Below are 21,486 nucleotides of genomic sequence, written 5' to 3'. Positions count from 1 at the left end.
CTGTCCTATAATTCTAAATCTGAAGTGAGGTGGCAGTGGGTACAAATTCTATCTATAATAAAAGATACCTCGATTTATTTATATATTTATCGTTTCTCATATATATGCAGGCTTGTTTGATCCTTTTTCCGAATTTAGTATCTTTAAAGCACCAGTTAGGCCAATTTTCTGTTTGGTTTGAATAGATATTAGGAAAATAATTAATTAACCATCACTTAACTCTTATCTACCATTTAAATAAACCATCATTTTAGATAAACCATAGAAGTTTATGCAGATTATTATTATTCTATTTGGTAAAAGGCATAGAGATTAAAAGGATAAAATTATCAAATAAATGGTAAAATAAACAATGGTTCGGAAAAACATGTTAGTAATTTTAGAAGGATATCTTAGAGCATGACATAAAAACCATTTATTTCATTAAATTTACTTTTAGTTTTGTATTTTTACTGAAGGCAAAAGTACAACTAAAATTTAATTTAAGAGTACAAAAACTATTATTTTGAAAACCAGAATTTCCAATAAACTGTTACATTAATGAATGGGTAAGTTGCGAATTGAATGGTTAAAATACCTTAGATTTTGGTTTAATTACCAGAATTATGATTTTTTTTAATTGAAATGTGTTTACAAGTACGGTAATTTTGCGAGAACTTATTTTTGCATCAGAACTATAAAAATTGAGATTATCTGCAAAGATTTGAAGTTTATTTGTTTATTGAAAGCCTTAGGGTTAGGTTTTTAAGCCAATTTCATAGATTTTTAAGTGTATCAAGAAGAATTCGATAATTATCTTTTGCTTAAAAAACTTCAAAAACTTAATACAGCAAAGTATTACGGTCAACAATTTTAGATAGGTAATTGAATGCTAATTTTTCTTTGCTTTTAGATTTTAAAAAAGTTTCTTTTAGTTTCTTAAAGTAACTGCGCAAAAGCAATTTTTTTTTCAAAAATCCTAGAAAACAATTAAGTAAGACAAAAGTAAAATAAGTAAGAGACTGAAGAAAACATAAGAAAAAACTAAAGTAAAGTAAGAAAGTAAGTTAAATTACATTTCTGAAAGTACTTATAGCAGAATTGTATTGATTCTACTGTGATATTGTAGTAGTGTGTTGCATGAAGTAAAAGGCATGACACCATTCCATCTGATTTTTATGTAAAATGACCCCTTGAATTCAAATATGACCTCCATTTTACCCTATCATTCACTGTTTTCTGAGAACATCCCTTACATTTATCACTTTTCGATACTTTAATAGCTATAAGTGTTGTTTGAAGGGAAGAAAATGATTAATTTTACCTTTAAGCTTCTTATAAGGGACTAGAGAGGTGAAAATTTTAGAAAAAAGAACAGTTATAGAAATGAAGAAGATTTTGAGGGATTATACCCTTTAATTTGTAAAATAAATCATTACCAATGATCATTTTTTCTGATTTTTTAGCAGTTCTTTATTTTTCAACATATTTTAGCTTTCATCAACATTCCCTCTCCCAGATACCTATTAATAACAAAAATATGTAGTTACGATATATTTTTGTTATCTTTCAGGGTAAGAGGATAGCTTAGAATCTTCCAAACGTTTCTTCTAGAGAGTTCTTTCTAGCAAAACATCCTGGGGGAGAGCGAAATTATTTTTAAACCATTAAATTTTTTCTGAATGGCTAGAGGTGTGAAAAGTTTAATACTTGAAGAGTTGTAGTAAGTAGGAAATTTCGGTGTTTTTTTTCCCATAAATTTTTAAAAAAATAATTAAAAATTATCATTTTTTGTAATTTTTTTTGCAATTGCTTTAAACTTATTTTGAAGACATTCAAGCTTATATTCCTTTTTATCTCCGAAACATCCCAAACAATACAAATATTTAAAATTTTTTTTGATTAAATGTGGGTTTGTGGAAGAGCTCAAGTAATCCTCGTAACATGAACGTTCTAAACTTTCGCGTGAGAACTTCGGTAATTCTGCCCTCCTCCCATTTTTAGTAAATTTTCTTTTACCTGAATGCTGAGAAAAAAAGTATGGTCAAAATTATCAGAATAGGATAAAACTTACAGTGTTTCTGTCTCCATGGAATCGCCAAAATATAAGGTAATTTTTACCGAACAAATTTGGTAATGTAAAAATTAAAATACTGTTTATAAAATGTGGTAAAATTCAGTTAATAAGGTTAAAATTGATAAGTTTATCATGAATCCGAAAGCATGGCATAACGAAAATTTATTTGGTTAAATTTACTTTTTAGTTTCGTATTTTTTACTAAATGTGTGGCAATAAGAATTATAATTTTAAAAACCTGAATGTCCGGTAAATTGTTATCATATGAGTAGAAAAATTACCAAATGAATAATTTAAATAGCGTATATTTTGCTTCTATTAACCAGAATTATGTTTTTTTTTTTTTAAACAAGAAATGTCATTACCACACAGTACGGTAATTTTATCAGATGTTTTTTGGCCGTCAAGTAATTGAATATTTTTATTATTTGACGGCGTTTAGAAAGGAAAGTAATGCCGTAAGCTTTAATATCTAGAAAAAGAGTTTAAAAATGCAAATATCGATCCTTTCGATGTTTTTCCTCCCACAATTTAGGGGGAAAATCCCAGCAAAGTTTTACTACTTGTTGTTCCAATCGTTCAGGTAACTCCTCAATTCACATCTCTAGCCCCTTAAAAAAAATTAAACTCTTAAATTATTTATGTTTTCCTCTCAGAGATATCTTAAAATACTAGTAAAAAAGATTGTAATATTTGCGACTAAATGGGTTATAAAAAGAGTGCTGCAAATTAAGATACATAAAAAAATCTAGAAAAAAAAGAAAAATATAAAAATCGATAATTTTTAATGATATCCTTTACATTTTAAAGCGGAATATCACTAAATCTTCCACTAAAACTATTCAAATTTTAGTACTTTTCATCTCTCTGTACCCTCGCAAAAAATTTAACAATAATTCTTTTTCCAAATCAATTATAAGTTCTGCTTCTATATTGTTATATTTGTATACCATATAAAGGTATAATACAAATTAAGAGCGGAATATTAACAAAATGTCATTTACTTTATAATGTTCTTGCGTTTTGTATCGATGATCTGTATTTTTTTAAAAGGAAGAATAACAATAATTTCTAGTCTAACGATTGCACCACATAACTGTCTAAAAAAATTAGGTAAAAGCAAAATTAATTATTTAAAAATTAGTTTGATAACTCTCTGACGGTGCAAATTAAGCTCCTAGATCTATGAAAGGAATTAAATGAATCTTACGCTCGGTTAGAAGAATTTAAAAATTATCAATTTAAAATAAAATATAAAAATTTATGTACTATTTTTCAAAATGAAGGCAAATTTGAGTTACTACAAATTTTTCATGTCACACCATCAGCTCTTCAATAAATCGCAAGGCTTAAATTTCAAAATAAATGCTTTATAGATCAATAATGTGTTTTGAACTTTAACACATTATTGATCTAGATGTTTAAAATCTTAGAAAAATGTCAAAAAGACAATGAATTAGAACTAAATATATTGCTTAATATTGAATTTTTAAGGAAAAATTCTAAATGTTCTAACTTAAAGCTTGATAAAAATATGAAATTCATATTTAGACTTTAGTTTTTAGTTCAAGAGATCGCTAATATTCATAAAATATTTATTCTATTATAAACTTTTTTAGAAAAATGGAGAAATTCTATTTTATTATAAACTTTTTTACAAAAATGGATTTTCTTAAAATGGAGGAAAATTCTGAAATGTGAGTAAATTCTGAGAACAAGAAATATATTATACGAAAATCAATTCCTGAAAATGAATTTTATTTATCTTGATTCATTCAAATAGAAAATAATGGTAAAATACTCAAAGCATTACAAAAAACATTTTAGTATTGTTTTTGGGATTTTACTTCCGGTTCAGTTTCGCCTATCAGCATACGAAAAACTACTATAAATTCATTTCCAAAAATTGACGGTGGAAAATTCAAAGGGTTTGGGAAAGCTAATGAACTAGATTTCTAACACATATAATAAAGAAAATCGGAATTTTCAGCGAAATTGCCGATTTGTGCAGCCCAGTCGGATATTTTTTACCCCGTCGAATACTTAACTCAGAGTTAGGAGGTCAAAATATTATTACAATTAGCGTAATTAACATAATGCCGTTTATTTATTCCATAATATCTAAAGAATCAAGTCAATAAATACTTTAATGTGACTATTAAATTAAACCGCGATGACTCAGGGGATAGAGCGCTCACCTTCCAATGAGGTGAGCCGGGTTCGAATCCCAACGATGGTTGGTCGATACGAATACCGCATACTTACACCGACCACAGTGACGTAAAATATCCTCAGTGGTAGAAGGATCATAGGTTAGAGTTCCCTTGCCATCGGACTAACCGTGGGAGGTTTTTGTGTTTTGCCTCTCCATGTAACGCAAATGTCTGTTAGTTCTATCAAAAAAGTCCTCCACAAAGACAAATATCTTCCAGTACTTGATTCAGTGAGTTCCCTTGTCTTCTGGATTGGGTTCAAAATACAAGGTTACGGAGTTGATCATTTGTAGTCGTAAACCCATACAATTGGGAGGGCTGTTCAACGACGGTTATAAAATCAAATAATCAACCAGTTAATTGATAAAACGAGAGATACACACATTACCCAGGTAAATGGCGAAAAATACTTGATTTCGCACCTTAACATTTTACCATTGTTAACCTGCATATTAGTTAAGTAACGTGCATATTTACGGCTTTCGATCTTTAACGATAACATATTTACAAATTATGGGCTTTATCGCAACAAAGTTTCTAAGGCTATTAACAATAAAAGATAATCGAAGCAAACATTTTGATGTGATTTCATTAATTTGCACGGGTGGAAAAAAGTTTATTAAATTAAAGTATATTACAATAGCCCTCTGAAACGTTTTGGGAATACATTGCTAAGTGTATCATAATTATTTTATTTCGAGAAGTGAAATACTCTGAATGAAATAACTTCACAAACAAAGAAATCTTCTATCTGTTTTCGAAAAAATGAAACGAAAAAAAAAAAATTTCACAATCACATTTTCCCATTAGTTATTCATTTTCATTGCATTCACGGAGAAGGAAAAAAGTCTCGAAGTGAAGCTGAATTCGTTTTTATCGATTTTCGGAATATAATACGAATTCTCAATACTATTTCTTTCATAATACAAAAGAAATTCTTTAAATCTAAAATAAATTTTGAATCAAGGAACTCAAAGTAATATTTTTTACATTTAAATGTTATCTTTTAAAGCATTTCCCCGAAACAAAGAACACCGCCATTTTAGACTCAGGAAGTTTAAGTGATTAGGTTCAATATCAGCTACTTTCACAATTTTATTGCATAAACGAAATATATTCTTATTTTTATCCAGTTTTAAGACGTAACAAGAGACGTTAAATTTTTTTTTTAAAGAAAAAAGTTATTTACTACTGTTAGTGTTTAAAATATATATCAAAGCAGTTTACGACTTTTATATTCTTGCAGTTCATAAATACTAAACATTTAATCCAAAAATGTAATATTATTGACTCACAAGGGAGCTTTATTCTTAATTTTTGTCCTAAATTTTACATTTATTTGTATATTAATGCCAATTTACCAGTCATTGTACGAATTTCTCTTAAAATTTAAGTTTATATTTAAATGAAAATTAGAGTCCATCATTGTTAAGTAAAAAAACTACGTATCAAATTTAAAAAGTTGTCATCCAATTAACTGTAAAATATACGGTTAGGAAAGTTTTTTTTTACTTTTATGGTTTTTGAACCATTTACAACTAGCATTGTTTCAAAACTGTAAAAATGAAATCTAACTGGACATGGGAGTTAGGCTTTTCGTTAGGTATTGGACATCGGAGTTAATTGTGGTTAACTTGTGTTTTGTTAAAAGAAAGGTAGAATGTGGCTTAATTAATTTATAAGGTGGTGCCATCTATAGTGAGGTATGAGAACTACTAAACTTTTCTTTTTATGTCAATCAGCTCTGTGGTTCGGCTATTTTTGTGAGAATGCTAGTTTTATATTCCGTATGTTCAAGTCACCGATTGGTGTAGACTTTTGGAGGACTCTAATATTTGCACTAGCACTGTATGCATAGACACGACAACAACAACAACCGATTGGTGCCCGTGAAGGCCACAGGAAACTCTTCCCGTGTCTAAGGAATGGCAGAAATATTGTAATGTCAACGCTGGTTTATGAACCTCCTTTCAACCAACCATGAGATTGACAGATTGGTCGTCTCGGCTTTAGTATGTACCCAGTTGCTAAGAAATAAGTGGCTTCATAAAATGGGCTTATTAACGTGGATAAGAATTTCGGTTGTTTAATCTTATTTGGTGAAAACAGTCAATAAATAATTTTTCTCATAGTCAACAGAATAGTTTGAATGCCGTCTTTCATATGATTCTTAGACTGTTTTGTTTGAATATGGAAAAATAACAATTAAATTAATTGTTATTTAACCATTTTTTCTCAAGAAATTTCTGACAGTGTAGTATGTGGCAATAAATGCATATATTTATCTACAATCTTTGTTTTCTAATAATTATTAACCAGATATCCCGATTTTTCCACCGCTGTAGTATCTAAAAATTTCTTAAACATTTTTGCAATGTTTTTGAGACTATTTAAAAAAAAAACTAAGATAAGTAAGTCCTATAACTGAGATTTCAAAAAAGCGAACATTCTAGGGGGAGAAATCGATTTACCTGTACAAAAATAGTATTATTCAATACGTTTCTTTGATTATTTGTGCTGAGGGGATATTAGAGCAAAAAAAAAATATTTAACAAACAACTAATTGATCTTTCGCTAAGCTACATGATCTTACAACATAATTAATTAACAGAAAAACAATACAAAAAAAAAAGAAAACAATAAAGGAATGTGCTGCAATGTTGTAAAATTATTGAACAAGAATAAATAATCATAATTTTAATAAGTAATATATAACATTTAACGAGTATAATAAGTAATATATAACATTTACCAAGTATAATAAGTAATGCTTAAGAATTAATAAATAACTTTACTTAAATATTGCAGTTTAATTATAGAAATTTAATAGTTAATAGCTTTAAAGTAGGAAAAAGAGTGAAAGTATTTAATATTAACTACTAGAAGAACTTTTTTTAAAAAAACAATGTATTTTTTAACATTTTAAATCAAAAGTCTAATAGAGAAACAGTTGGATGAAAAAAAATTCACTATTATTAATATTGAAATGTTAACTAAAATATTTAATTTCCAAAAAGCATTTAAAATGTGAAATTTATTCTTGAACTTTATTTTTCTCGAGGAAAAGAAAGCATTTTAAAGAATTTTTATACACTTTGGTGAATATTAAAAAACATCTAACCTTTAATTTTTATTTTAAATTTAAGTGTAATAGTTAAATCATAAATAATGCATGCCATAACGTAGTTTGAATATTTATTATAGAACTCTTTTAATTTAGCTGAAAATCTTTAAAAACATAGTAATCTTTTACAACTTTATCACGTTTTCTTAAATTCCAAAACTCGTGAATGGTAAAAAATGAATAAATGCCTATCTTAGAATTGTTTCATTCTAATTTATTTAGTTTATGTAAAAATTGAAACATAAAACTAGAACGTAATCTCTAGGTAATAAGTATGTTGAGTTTGTTTATTTACCTGGAACATCTTAAACATAAAAAAACACAGCTGTATCACGTTTTCTGAAATTCCAAAACTTGTGAATGGCAAAATATGAATAAATCTCTAAGTTAGAATTTTTTTTTTAATAACGTCAGCTCATTGATATTCTATTTTTAGAGGAGAGTTTCAAGAATCGTTTATGAAAACTAAATGGCGTTGATCTAAAAATACTTCGACACACACAAAAAAAGAAAGAGTCCCTCGCATTTCGATCAATGATCATTGCCACTAGATTTCTTAAATTATTCATCGGCAGTAAACGGAGCTTTTAATAGTTTCGAGAGCAAAAATATAGTTTGCAGAAGCTATCGTCTGCTTTTATGTTTCTTATAAAAATATCGTTTGGTATAAATTTAAAGCATTTCCATAATGAATGAAGTATAGTGTCGGTATTTCCTGTTCTATATTAACTACGTGGTTTAATACTTTATCAACACTTTAAAGTGTTGATAAAATATTGAACCACGTAGCTATAGGAAATGAAAATAATTTTGTCACCTTTAAAATCACAATGCGAATCTGTACCAGTGTATGTCAAAACCGAAATGAATCGAAAATTTTAATCACTTCACTTTCTCTTCAGATATTTTCGACCAATTATTGATTCTCGGTGATATTGATGAAACGTTTCTGAAATGTCAAAGGCAGGGGGAGGGGTAAAATCAATAAAAACAAGTTACCCTTAAAGCATTACTACCTCACTCGACGACTTCACTATGAGTTTATAGATTTAGAATTACTGGTGATTGAAAATTTACACATACTCTGATTATACTATTGTTGTTATTTTTATCGTAGTTCTTTCATTAATTCTTCGTAGCTTAATTTAACTGACATTTTAGAAAAGAATTCTTATAAGTACGTGCATTTTTTTTTTTTGGTATTGAATCTTGTTTTAAGTTTTTAACGAATTCTATTTCAAAATAATATTTTTAGAAATTAACTACGCCTCAATAATGAGAATTAATAGTATCAAATATCGAATCACGACTATTATAACAATTTAACGTCATTCACAAATACTTAATCACAAAATATTGAGATTTTAAAATTCTTTTTGAATTTTAAATAAAGTGAACTATTTAGGAATAATTAAATTGTGTAGCTTTTTGAACTTAAAGAGATGCTTGTTTTTTAATATATAAATGTAAATTTTGCATGAGGAAGTTTTGAGAAATAATGGAATTTTGCTACAAAATACATACAATTAACTGACTTTGTCAATTTGTCCTGTACATGACGAAAATTAGAGTTACACGTAAAATATATCACTTTATAATACAAAATTTGGTTTTAAATATATAATATTAGTTGGTTATATGTATGAAAAATTGTTCAAATAGAACAACTTACTTAAGTAAAGTAAATGGAAAAATTGTTCAAATAGAAAAACTTACTTCAAAAAAGACATATAATTGTAAATTAATTCTGTCTTATTAATAGCTCGAATTTCCTCAGGCAATAAAATATTGTTAAACAGAAAAATACAGGAATTAAATTTCGAATAAAAAGTATGTAAACTAGGTTGTCTGTCGATGTACGAGAAGTGAAAAAGAGTTAAGCACAAAAATTTTAATACGATGTAAGTATTTGAGCAGAGCTAACTGCAAAGGTTTGGTTACTTGGTATATGAACTAAAATAGAGTTAAATATTAAAAACATATCATATCTTTATTAAATATGAGTCTAATTTAACAAACTTGCTGTGTTTATAAAGTAAGAGGCTATACTTTACTGTTTTTTAAACTCATTTTACTATTTTTCGTATGTCAGATTTTAAGGTAAGTGGCGAAATTTCAGTGTTATAATCATTCAGTGTTAGAATCAGTGCTAGAGTTACTTGTTTTGTTTTTATCAAAATAAGGTCGTTTTTCAATTACATATTTTAAAGTTCACCGCAGGATCACTAATTTCTCCCAATGCTTGATTTCTAGGTTGGGATCAAATTACGAAGTATGGAGTTGAACTTTAACAGTAGCTAATCTTAGATGGACCAACTGTTTAAGTAGTAAAATCATGTTCTGTCTAGGTGATGCTGGTTAATTACTTAATCATACATGTTTCTGTAGTAGCTTGTGCTCACGGATATTATCTAAGTTGTACTCAGTGTTCCTTATTAACCCCCTTTAATGTATATTTTTAGAATCCTTATCAGAAATAAAATAAAAGTATACAGAGGTGGTAAAATGATATCGAAGCGAAAACAAAAGAAAAACGTTATCGAAATACGTTATTTCACAAGTCAGGAAGGAGTAATGAAAAATAAAAAATGAAATTCAGTTTGATTGAGTGGGAAAACGAATATGAATTTTAAAGTGATTAGTGTAAACACCTACAAGTTTCAAGTGGCAAATAAACAGGTTTTAGTGTTTTTTATTGTTATTTTCCTCAATTATAGTGTTAGTCTCGATAGTGTTTTTTTTAGCTCTGATATTAAATTGCTACCCCAAGTTTGTATGCTTTTTTTCAGAAAGGATTCTAAAACTAACATTTAAAGACCGAAAATCATAGAACACTCTAACTCGGAAATCAATGAAGGGAACAAAGGTTCTAAAAATTAGAATATTTGTCCAGAACAGCAAGAAAGACAAGGATTGTAACAATGATTATTAAAGAAGATCACTATAGAATACTCAAACTCGAAAATCAATGAAATGTTGATCGCAGAACAAAGATTCTAAAAATTATTATTGAAGGTGGTTATTATAGAACACTCAAACTCGGAAATCAATGAAGAGAACAAGGAATTCTAAAAAATTTAAATCTTTGCTCAGAACAACAGGGCAAGGATTAGGCAAGGATTACAGAGAGAAGAAGGAATTCTAACAATTTTGAATCTTTTCTCAGAACAACAGGGCAAGCATTATAAAAATATTTATTAAATACGCTTGTTATAGAACTCTCGAACTCAGAAGTGATTGGTGAGTAGATTGCAGGATAAAGATTCTAAAAATGAGTATTATAGGTGGTTGTTACAGAACATTCGAACTCGGCAATCAATGAAAAGAACACGAAATTCTAAAAAATTAGAATCCTTGTCCGGAACAGCACTACAGGAATTCTAAAAAGGATTATTAAGAACGGTTATTATAGAATACCAATACTCGAAAGTCAATGAAGAGTAGATTGTAAGAGAAGGATTCTAAAAATTAGTATTAAAGGTGGTCATTACAGAACATTCCTTTAAAGTCAATGAGAAACGGATTGTAGGACGCTGCTTTACGCTTGAATTTATAGAGGAATACACCCTACAATGATGGATGAATTGCAAAAAAGGTGATAACATGAAGAATGATCTGATTGTAAAGAAACAGTGATGAGTTCGAGTGCTGTAATAATAAATTGTGCATGTTTGTAATTTCTTGAAAAATGTTATATAAATTAAGTGTTACAGATACGGCAACATTGAAAAATATTACTATGAAATGCTGTAGACATATCATCAAGGAAACTTAAAAACTATAGCTAAAGGAAGCTTTTGGAAACTGTTTCGATTACTTGTTTTGATAAAAAAAATAATCACCCGGAGATTATTAAAAAAAATATCAATGAATTAGTCATCATTTTATCACTTGTAATTAAGATTATCATTTAATTTTTTTTCCAAAAGAAGCTAACATTAGTTAAAGTTTTAATTATTACGATAGCCGGCCACTAGATATAAAAAACATTGTTTTTCTTGACAGTTATAATCTGTAAATTGTGAAATCTCTTACTGTAAAAACACTTAAAATTTTGCCATGAATCTAAAAAAAGCTTCTTTGCAATTTTTTTAAGAGCACAACATTATGACGATAGCAAAATTTTTTAATGAATCTATTACTGTGAGGCAGCACATCATAAAAGATTTTATTTTAATTAAGTAGCTTTCATCATAATGTCAAGCCTAAAGTTGTACATTAAATTTTTAGAATGAAGAAGAAATAAAATTTATGTATTATTATATTCCTTAAATAAACATGCTAAATACTACCATGAAGGATTTTTACATTAAGAAAGAGCTAGTGTTTGTTATGTAGTTAATTAACTAATGAGTTAAAATTCTCTATTATACACTTTGAAACTTTGACGGGCTTAGAAATAGAAATTTAGGAATAATATGGACTTTTAAATTTTTGGTTAGATTTACTTTGTCATCAAACAGTTTCATTTAACTCTTATATGTAATTTATGAGATTAATATATATTCTAAAATTATTTACGCATTTTCATATGCTTATATTATAATTTCATGTTCTTTATTTTGAAGAATTCAACCTATTGACGAAAAATTAAATATTTTTATGATAACCACAAAGAAGAAATTAATCTTCGAAAAGAATTTCAAAGGTTTGCATGTTTCCTATTTCTAAAGCACGGTTGAAATTAAAGAGCTTGGAAACCTTTTGAGCACACTGTTTTTAAAAAGCTTACAAAGACAGCTAAAAACAAGCAGAACATAAAATTAACACTCATATGTATTTAATATTCTAATAGAGATTCAAAATTATCTTAACAGATAAATATTGTCTTTTTATTATGCATTAACCCAATAATATATAATTTAAAAAATCTAAATACTTTAAAACTGGTATTTGTTTGTACTGGTACAAACCATTCAAAAGTATTAAGTTTCGAAAGCGATATTTTAAGTGATAGAAAATATAAGTATTTACTTTTCATAACTTTAATACGAAGAATAAATGTTATCATTGCCTTATTTAATGAAACTTAACTGATTGAAAAATATTATTTTTCTGAGAATAATTCATTTAAAAATCTATGAAATATACGAGCTTAAATGTAAAGTAAGAATCCTTTTAATTTGTTGAAATCTAATTTCAAAATGCCAAATATATTATTTCTGAAATTATGTTTCAAGCTGAGTGCTTGAGTGTGTATAGATTACATTTCAAGCTGAGTTTCAAAATAATTTTATAAAGAAATGTCAGAGCAAATATATAGAATTCAACAGTACAAAGTTGAGCAACATAAGTAGAAGCAAAATTTATTTAGAAAAATAAAACATCTTAGTTAACCATTTATTTCAGTGTAAACATAACTGGAATAAAAATAAGCGTATTATCATAGTTATCTACAGCATATTAGCATAATGTAATTTTTATGATGATGCAAAATAGGTTAATTATTACGATTTCTGCAAATTATTAGCCCCAAACTTTTATATCATAAATTAAAGTAAAATATAATACAATGAAGCAAAACATCACTTAGCCTAGTTTTTAGACTCTTAGTTTGTAGATTTCGTTTATTGATTAATGTAGTATGCAATAGAAATAAAAAAATTCATATAATTTGTTAAAATTATAATTAAATTGATTTTTATTTTATTTAAAAATCAGCCTAAGACATTTTCGACGTTATAACATTAAATCTTTACTTTTTGAAGGAGAACAATGCTGTTAAAGACGCTTTTTTATGGTTCTACATAAAAATTTATGACACCAATAAATTATACTTTTAAATAAAAAGAAAAGCATAAAAGTATGTACAACGTATGCTTATTTCAATACATTGCGTTTGATTACCAGCTACTTTTCATAGATTAGAAAATAAAGAAAGCATATTTGTATTTCTAAGAAACGTATAACAAACATATCTGAAATACACGTACGGTGAAAATTTTTTGTGAAATTACAGTACTGTGTGGTAAGGACATTTCCAGTAAAAAACCATAATTTTGGTAAATAAAACTGAAATATATGGTATTTAAACCATATATTTGGTAATTTTTCCGTTCACATGGTAACGATTTACTTGATATTCTGGTTTTCGAAATCATAGTTCTTATTACCAAGCATTTAGTAAAAAAACACAAAACTAAAAAGCAAGTTTAATCATATAAATGGCTTTTATGCCATGCTATAATGTATCATGATGAAAATACCAAAATTTACCACGATTAACAAACTTTATCACATTTTATAAAAACCATAGGTTATTGTTAATTTTACCAAAATCATTACTAAAGCGCTTCAGTAAAAATTACCGAGAGTTTTTGTCCTTCAATTGCGCCAGATACACGACAATTTTACAATATTCTGGTAGCTTTGACCATACTTTTTTTTCTCAGTGCAGGACTAAGAAATCTAAAAAATATTTGTTTTAACATCTAACAAATAGGTGACGATGAAAGTAAAATTTCTAGATAAGTTTATAGGTATTAATAAATTAAAATCAGATAGAGAGTATTAATGAATAAGTATTAATGAAATTTATATCTCAGATATTTTAGCATGATTTTTATTATTATTCGTATTCAGATGCTACAGAAATTTAAAATACTGATAATGTAAAATAGCTATAATAAAATAAACATATTGGATAAATTAATGAATTTTGTATCTTATAGAAATTGCGTTTAAATGGTATTTAAATCTCTTTGTAAAATAATAGGTATTTGCATTTTACAGAAAACGATATTTCGCGAAACTAAAACATTGTATAAATAAATGGCTATTTATAACTTATGGTAAACAAGAATAAATTAAATTGATATATTCTTTTATTAATTATTGTTTTTTTCATCACAGAAAAAGTAAATGTTAGTCAAACTAAAAAATCTGTATAAATTAATAGATATTTGTAATTTATGCTAAACGAGTTTTTTTTAAATAAATAATTGATGTTTGCATCTTAAAAAATACGTTTTAAGGAAACTAAAAGATGCGTATAAATTAATAGCTATTTGTAATTTATGGTTAACGAGTCTTTTCATAAATAATCGGTGTTTGCATCTCAAAAAATACATGTTAATGAAGCTAAAAGATCCCTATAAATTAATAGTTATTTGAAATTTATGGTAAATGAATATTTTTATAAATAATCGGTGTTGGCATCTCAAAAAATACATGTTAACGAAACTAAAAGATCCGAATAAATTAATAGCTATTTGTAATTTATGGTAAAAGAGTCTTTTTATAAATAATTGATGTTTGCATCTTAGAAAATAATTGTTAGTGAAGCGAAAATATCAGTAAAAATGATGAAACATTAGTAAATTATATAAAACAGGTATAACAAAAACGTAAATTTCCTTATTAGTTATTGGTATTTGCATTTTAGATTAAAACAAGTATCAGTGAAAAAATATCTACAAATTATTAAGCATTTGTATTTTTCGTTAAAAGAATATTAATAAATTTATATTTGTTATAAAAATTATCAGTTATATACCTTTTACAGAACAAAATGGAAGTAAATTTTGAACTTTTCAATAAAGCAGAGATATTTGCATCCAACAGAAAACACATGTTAATTAAATTAAAATCCCTTTAAAGAAATTAGTTATAAATATAGATTATGCATAAATTAATATAAGCACAGTTCTTCTTTTTACTATTTTTGCTTCCCGAATAAAACGTAAGACGGTTGGGACATTATAGTTTAGATAAATCATTAATAATTCATTTTGACCATATAAAATTCTTTTTTTCACAACATTTCAGTTATTAAGAAAATATCTTAAATACATATATAGTAATTTTGGTATTTGGCAATTAGAATTTCTATTTACTTTCTTATATGTCAAATAGTTAACCTATCATCATATTTGTAGCTTATGGGTATGAGGGAAATAAGATTTATCATCTTGTGTAAATAAGGAAAATCTTTTAGAATAATTTGTTTTATTGCTTAATTAAAAAAAAAAAAGAATTCCATAGCACAAATAAACCAAACAACATTACTTGGCAGGCAGAAAAATGATTTCTACAAGCATTTTCTTACGTTTCATTTTCTTCTTTATTTAACTTCAGTTGTTTTTGTAGACACTGCAAAAATATTTCCTGAAACTGATCTTACAGAAAATATTTGTTTCATAACATTCTTTTTAACAATATGTATTGAATCTGACAGTTTTTCGACATTTGAACGTGTGTGATAAAAACTTGTCGTAAATCATTTGTGAGTCGTGTTTTTGATTTCGCATCTAAATACTTATCTATAATAGATTTAACTTGTCAAAGGTTTAACCTATAATGATAACCTAGCATTAAAACAGTAAAGATATGTCATTTATAATTTTTCACAGCACAGTTTGTTTCAACAAATAATATTCAAAATCATTCTTCATCTCATTTGTTGAAATTAAACTTTTTTCACGGCAACTAAAAGTATGTATTGCATAATAAAAACAGCATTTATTGACATAATAAATGACATTTAATGTCACTTGTTTTAGTTATTTAATCCCGTTTGATAAATGCAATCAAACTACAGTGTTAAAAATTCCGGATCTAATAAGGGTAACAAGTTACCTCAATCAAAGTTCCAGTACTTTTTGCAGTAAAATTTACCTTTATTTTTATAGCAATATTTACACTGAATCACTGTAATTAAGTGTACATTATTGAAACAATTTCGGTATAAAATTTCGAGGTATGATGGATTTTTACAGTAAAAATAGATTTTACAATGAAAATGGAATTTTACGGAAAAGTGGATTTTAGTTGCTGCTCTCTAGGTATCGATACCTTTTATCATATACTTTTTGAATCTGTTGTTTTTTTAGTAGCCTGGTTAAATTTTTATTACTTTTTTCATACTGTAATTCATAAGTTACTTTATTAAACTATATGAAATGCAATTTTTCTAAGGTTTCTTTCCATTAAATAATATATTTTCAACTAAAATTGAATTAAATCTTTGAACTAAAACAAATATGTTAAAGTTTTAATTTAGGACACAACTGATCATTTGCACTAAACTAACATTTAAAATGCAAAATGCTGGTTTTATAAATGCCCCTCTTATTTAGTCCTTATTAATTTAGGTTTAATTACTTTGACTATTGTGAAGTCACTTATTTTCAAAATGCTAAAACTGCATCGATTTTAAAAGACAAGCTGTCAAAGATATTTTGAAGAAAAAATTGAATAAATGATAAAAATTTCAAATTCACAAATTTTTTTTTCTCTTCTTTCAAATAAAATATTATTTATTTATTTGAAAATCTCATAAAATAGAAAAAGTTCGAATGATATTTATGTAAAAAAAAAAAAAATTTTTTTTTTTATGTGGAAACTAATAAAATGAAAGATTTTGTTTTTGATTTATTCACTGTTTATTTTAAAAGAGAATAGGAAAATAATTTAAGTTGATTTTAAAACGAAATAATTTCTGTCAAAAATTTTTTTTCGATAAAATCTTGAGTACGAATATGTAAATCTTAATAAATTTTTTAAATTAAAAAATGTTTTATTTATTTTTAGTGAGTACTTATAAAATTAAAAATTTGTTTTAAATCCACGTACTCCTTATGATGAAGGAGAATAAAAGAATGAAAGATCTCGAGAAGAAGAATTGGTTCAGTAAAGGAGAATAATGTGTGGAGAATAAGGTATAGTTTGTCTACGGTAAGAACTCCTCCCACCATAAAGTCTGAGGCCGTCTGTTGCTATGTAAACAAGAATAGCGCATTTTAGGATGGGTAGCTTCTCCTTACTCTACGGCTAACACAATAGATCGAAGAAAAAGATTCCCTTTTCCTCGCCGACCCCATACCCCTACTTGAAATAGTTATACCTTGCTTCCATAGTCACTGCAACGGGTCTAGATGAATGTCTAGGGGAGTTCTTACTTTAGACAAACAATACAACTTTGAATTATACCGAAAAATTAGGCAACCAAATGCAGTGAAGTTCATTAAAATTCAACAGGTGACATGGCTCGGTCGTATATTTAGATATGACAATGAAAACCATAAAGAAAACTTATTACAAGTGAGAAGGAAAAAAAGCGAGGTAAGCCAAGTACAAGATGGTAAAATAGCGTGAAAAAATATTTAAGCAGTGTGGAAGCTAATAGGTGGGGAGAATGGGGTCATATAGATCAAGATGAATAAAGCTGCTTGAGACAGCCACAGCTAGCGATTGGCTGTTGTGCTGGCAGAAGATGATGATGATGAAGAAGAAGAAATGAATAATCTAAGTGCATTGAAAAATAGCTTAGTTCATAAAAAAATGTTTTGTTAAAATTTTAGTGTAAGTCTAAATGGGAATGAATTTTTCATTCAAAAAAGTGTTCATTTTTAAGTGAATGCTTAAGAAATAAAAGATTTAAATTTAGCTTATTTTCTTCTTATGACAAAGAAAATAAAGAAATTATTTCAATGGATTTTAATAATCAAATAGTTTATTTAGCTAGAAATATTCCTGATAAATAATTTTAATGCGAATCTTAATATGAATGATTTGTTTTATTAAGAAATTCCTCTTATTTATTTTTAGTGAATCGTTATAAAATGAAAACAAATTGCTATGAATCTATTTTCATTTTATGATAAAAGAGAATAGAGAAATTATATAAGAAGATCTTGAAAACTAATAATTTATTTCGGAAAAAATAATTTTGACAAGTAATTTAATATGAACTGTAGTATTTATGAGTTGCCTTTCATAAAAAATGCTTTAATTATTTTTAATCTTAAGTTAACGAATGAGGGATTTTACTTTTTATTTATTCTTTTCTTAGAGAATGAAGAAACAATCTAAAATGATAAAGGAATAATCTAAATAGATTTTTTTTTTAAATTGATGCTTTTTTTCTTAAGAAAGGTTTTTGATTTAAGTTCTTAGTGTGAATTCTAATAAAAATGACTTATAACTGCAAAATTTTTTTAAAAGTGAAACTCATAAATTCTTCCAATGAATAGTAAAAGAAATTAGTCTTTCTAATGGCTAATTTTTTTTCTCTCCAAATTATAAGTCCCCTGTCCAATTTAAATTCTTTTACCTATCATTGAACATATTATGAATAAATACGAATAAATTTAAATGTCACTCAATTTGTTTTCAGTTGCAGTTAAATCATCGATAAACATAAATCTAAATTTAGTCAAAGCTCAGTCAGCGGAAATTCAAACGATGTTCGCAATCGTATGTAAGGATTCCGAAAAGAGAATCGATAAGCGAAAATAGCAACAGATTCCAAAAAAATCCTAATACCATCAGCCTTTTCACATCCTCCTGTAATTCCAAGAAAGGTGGAGCAATCCATCAAGCGGACCCCCCATTCTCGACTGGGGTCGGTGGACACTAGCGCCCGCAACGCCCCCACATGTCCGCAGCAGAATCTGGGGGTCCTGACCATATGGTGAGGACAAAATTTTCCATTTCTCTCCTCCTATTAACACTAACGAGTAAATATAGATCGATACAATAAAAACTATCCTTAGTTATTTAAGCAGAAATAGTAATGTTTCTTCAGTTGGCGAAAAATTTAAGATTTATTGATCAAACCTTGGCTACCGTTTTGCACTTGATCATTTTTCATTGCTGTTATAACATCTCGGCACATATTTTTTAAACTTATTCTTATGTCAGCTTGATGATTTATTAAGATTGATCACTATCTTAAAAATTAAATTGAAAAATATTTAATCGAATTTTTCAATGCGTTCAAAATGCTATATTGTACGTGATACGAAAAGTATTGATTAAAAACAGAAATTTTCTTTGAAATAGATAAATAAAGAAGGGAATTTTGTTATTCTGTAGTATATTTAATTATCTGAATTCGATAACCAGATAACATAATTTTAATTAATTGAGAACTGTGTTAAAATATTTTATTAAAATATAAACTAGAAGCCACTTCTCTGTTATGAAGAAATTAACATTTTCTAAATTTTACTGTTATAAAAGAATTTAATGTTAAAATTCTAGATATTAATCTTAATATTCTTAAAAATTAATTTTAAAATTAATAATTTCAAAAAAAATTAAGTTACTTTGAAATTAACTATAAACTTTATTAAAATTAAGCAATCTTTCATGATTATGTAGTCTGTTTGGGAAGAAAAAAACTAACGACTTTTCATGAATTCAAAAGAGAAAAAAAAAATACAGATAATTATTTAAATCCAGAGAATAGCTAAATAAATTCGAAACACATTTCATAAGGTTTAAAAATATGTTGAACAATAGAAATGAAAAGTTATACATTTAAATAATTATTATTCTGAAATAATTATTGTAAATCACGTAATGGTTATGAATAAACAAATAAACAATATGATTCTGGAATATAAACAAAACATCAACAGGTTTCACGATCTGGGCGAACTGCCAACAGCAAGCCACATAAAAAAAAGCTCACCATATGGCAGAGGTCCGAGATACAAGAAGGATCGAACCGCGAAATAATCCTAATCACAATGTTTACTTTTACTAAATTATTGTCACATTACTTATTTTATTCGAATTTACAGAACTATTTCACATATAGCCCTTGCAGTACATGTCCGTATGGTCAACTATATCGGTCTCATAATTTTTTAAAGTTTTGGAGTGAAAAAAAATAGCAATATTTACGATTTTCTCTCACCTTTTGAATGATAAAACATCGAGGGCTGTAAGCGCAACAGATGTAGGTATCCTGTGCTTCGGTCCAGTCTAATCTATGCCCTGGTCCGGAACTGTGATGATGGGGCGTATGGATAAAGTGCTGCGGCCGCCTAGGGTAAACGTTGCGGTAACTGCTGGGCACCACCTCCGAATGCTGCCGACAGGCACCAGAGGGTGACCGACTCCATCTCATCGTCTCTTGCGATGGCTGACTAACCAACTGCTGTTAGCTGGGATGATCGGAAGAGGATGGAAGAGAGTAAAGAGTCCCGCGGTTTTCATCGCCAAGGGAGACCCGCCAAAGCGCGCCGCATCTCGCCATTTTTCTTTTTATTGGGGTGGGTTGTTAACAGGTTTGGATGCGTTTGTTTATGTGATGAAGAACAACAGGTGCAAAATTGGCTTTTAACATCTAGATGGAGATGGCACACGGATTCATTAAATGTTTTTTTTTTGACAGATATGTCAGAAACAAAACGTATATGTTTTTGTGAAATAATAGTTGAAAACGTGCTATTTTTTTTGTGATATGATGGATGATTTTTTTGATACGATTTCAGGTTTTCTATTGATATTTAGCTTTGTTAAAATATATAAAACATAACTTGGAAAAAACTTGTAGACAAAAAAAGCAAAATTTAGTGATAAAAACAACGATGCTTGAAATCATCTTTGAGTTAATTTATTAGTTTTAATTTTCTTCTTCATAAGCAAAAGAAAAAAAAGAGAGTGGAAAATAAGAAATGAGAAAACACACGGAAAGCAACTCGACAATTAATTTTTTTATAAAAAAATATTTCACTGAAAAATTGCACAAATGTAAGTTAATTTAATAAATTAATTTAATTTAATCATTAATTTAATTAATTAATTAATTTAATTTAATTAATTTTGAAATGAGAAATCTAGATTTTTTTTTATAATTTCAACAAAAAGCGCATAATTGAAGAATGGTTTATAATTTTTTTCAAGTTAAAATACATAAAAAATAATTAATTTTATGAACAAACTTAAAAAATGTGCCTTAGTTTTATTTAAAGTTTTCTTGGTGTAAAATTTTAGAATATGAATTTAACACAGAAAGGAAAAAATAATATAGGAGGAAGAATTTACAAAATGGAAATGAATTTTCTGATGTTTATACTTAAAATTAAATTACAACATTAGAGCAAACCCATACAATGTTCTTCAAATTTAGTATATTTCAATGATTTATTTTTCGTTAAGGGACTTCTATAAAAGAGTTAATAGTAAGTTTCTATAAAAAATTGTATGGGATTTCTATAAAAGAGTTTATAAAATTTATCAAACCTTTAGAGATAAGAAAAATCAATAATTTACAAGATAAAGAAAAGAAGTATATGGAAAATGTATTATACGTATTATTTGTGATATATACGTATTATTGAAAATATATTATTTTCTGA

The 21,486-nt window shown here is 27.1% G+C and overlaps 1 protein-coding gene across 2 annotated transcripts in view; it reads right to left on the bottom strand.

Moving 5' to 3' along the window:
• The window catches only part of LOC107446235 (La-related protein 4B), a 137,522-nt gene extending 117,207 nt beyond the window's left edge, over nt 1-20,315 (bottom strand). For both annotated transcript variants that reach the window (XM_016060829.3, XM_043040609.2), the window contains exon 1: nt 20,040-20,315. In XM_016060829.3, the coding sequence (XP_015916315.1) occupies nt 20,040-20,252 (213 nt within the window). In that variant the 5' untranslated portion in view covers nt 20,253-20,315. The remainder of the gene's footprint in view (nt 1-20,039) is intronic.
• Nucleotides 20,316-21,486: the final 1,171 nt, after the last annotated feature.

The sequence above is a fragment of the Parasteatoda tepidariorum genome, chromosome 3, assembly GCF_043381705.1.
Source record: "Parasteatoda tepidariorum isolate YZ-2023 chromosome 3, CAS_Ptep_4.0, whole genome shotgun sequence".
Classification (NCBI taxonomy): Eukaryota; Metazoa; Arthropoda; class Arachnida; order Araneae; family Theridiidae; genus Parasteatoda; species Parasteatoda tepidariorum.
The sequence above is the reverse complement of the archived record's forward strand: the minus strand, read 5'-3'. Positions and strand labels throughout refer to the sequence as shown.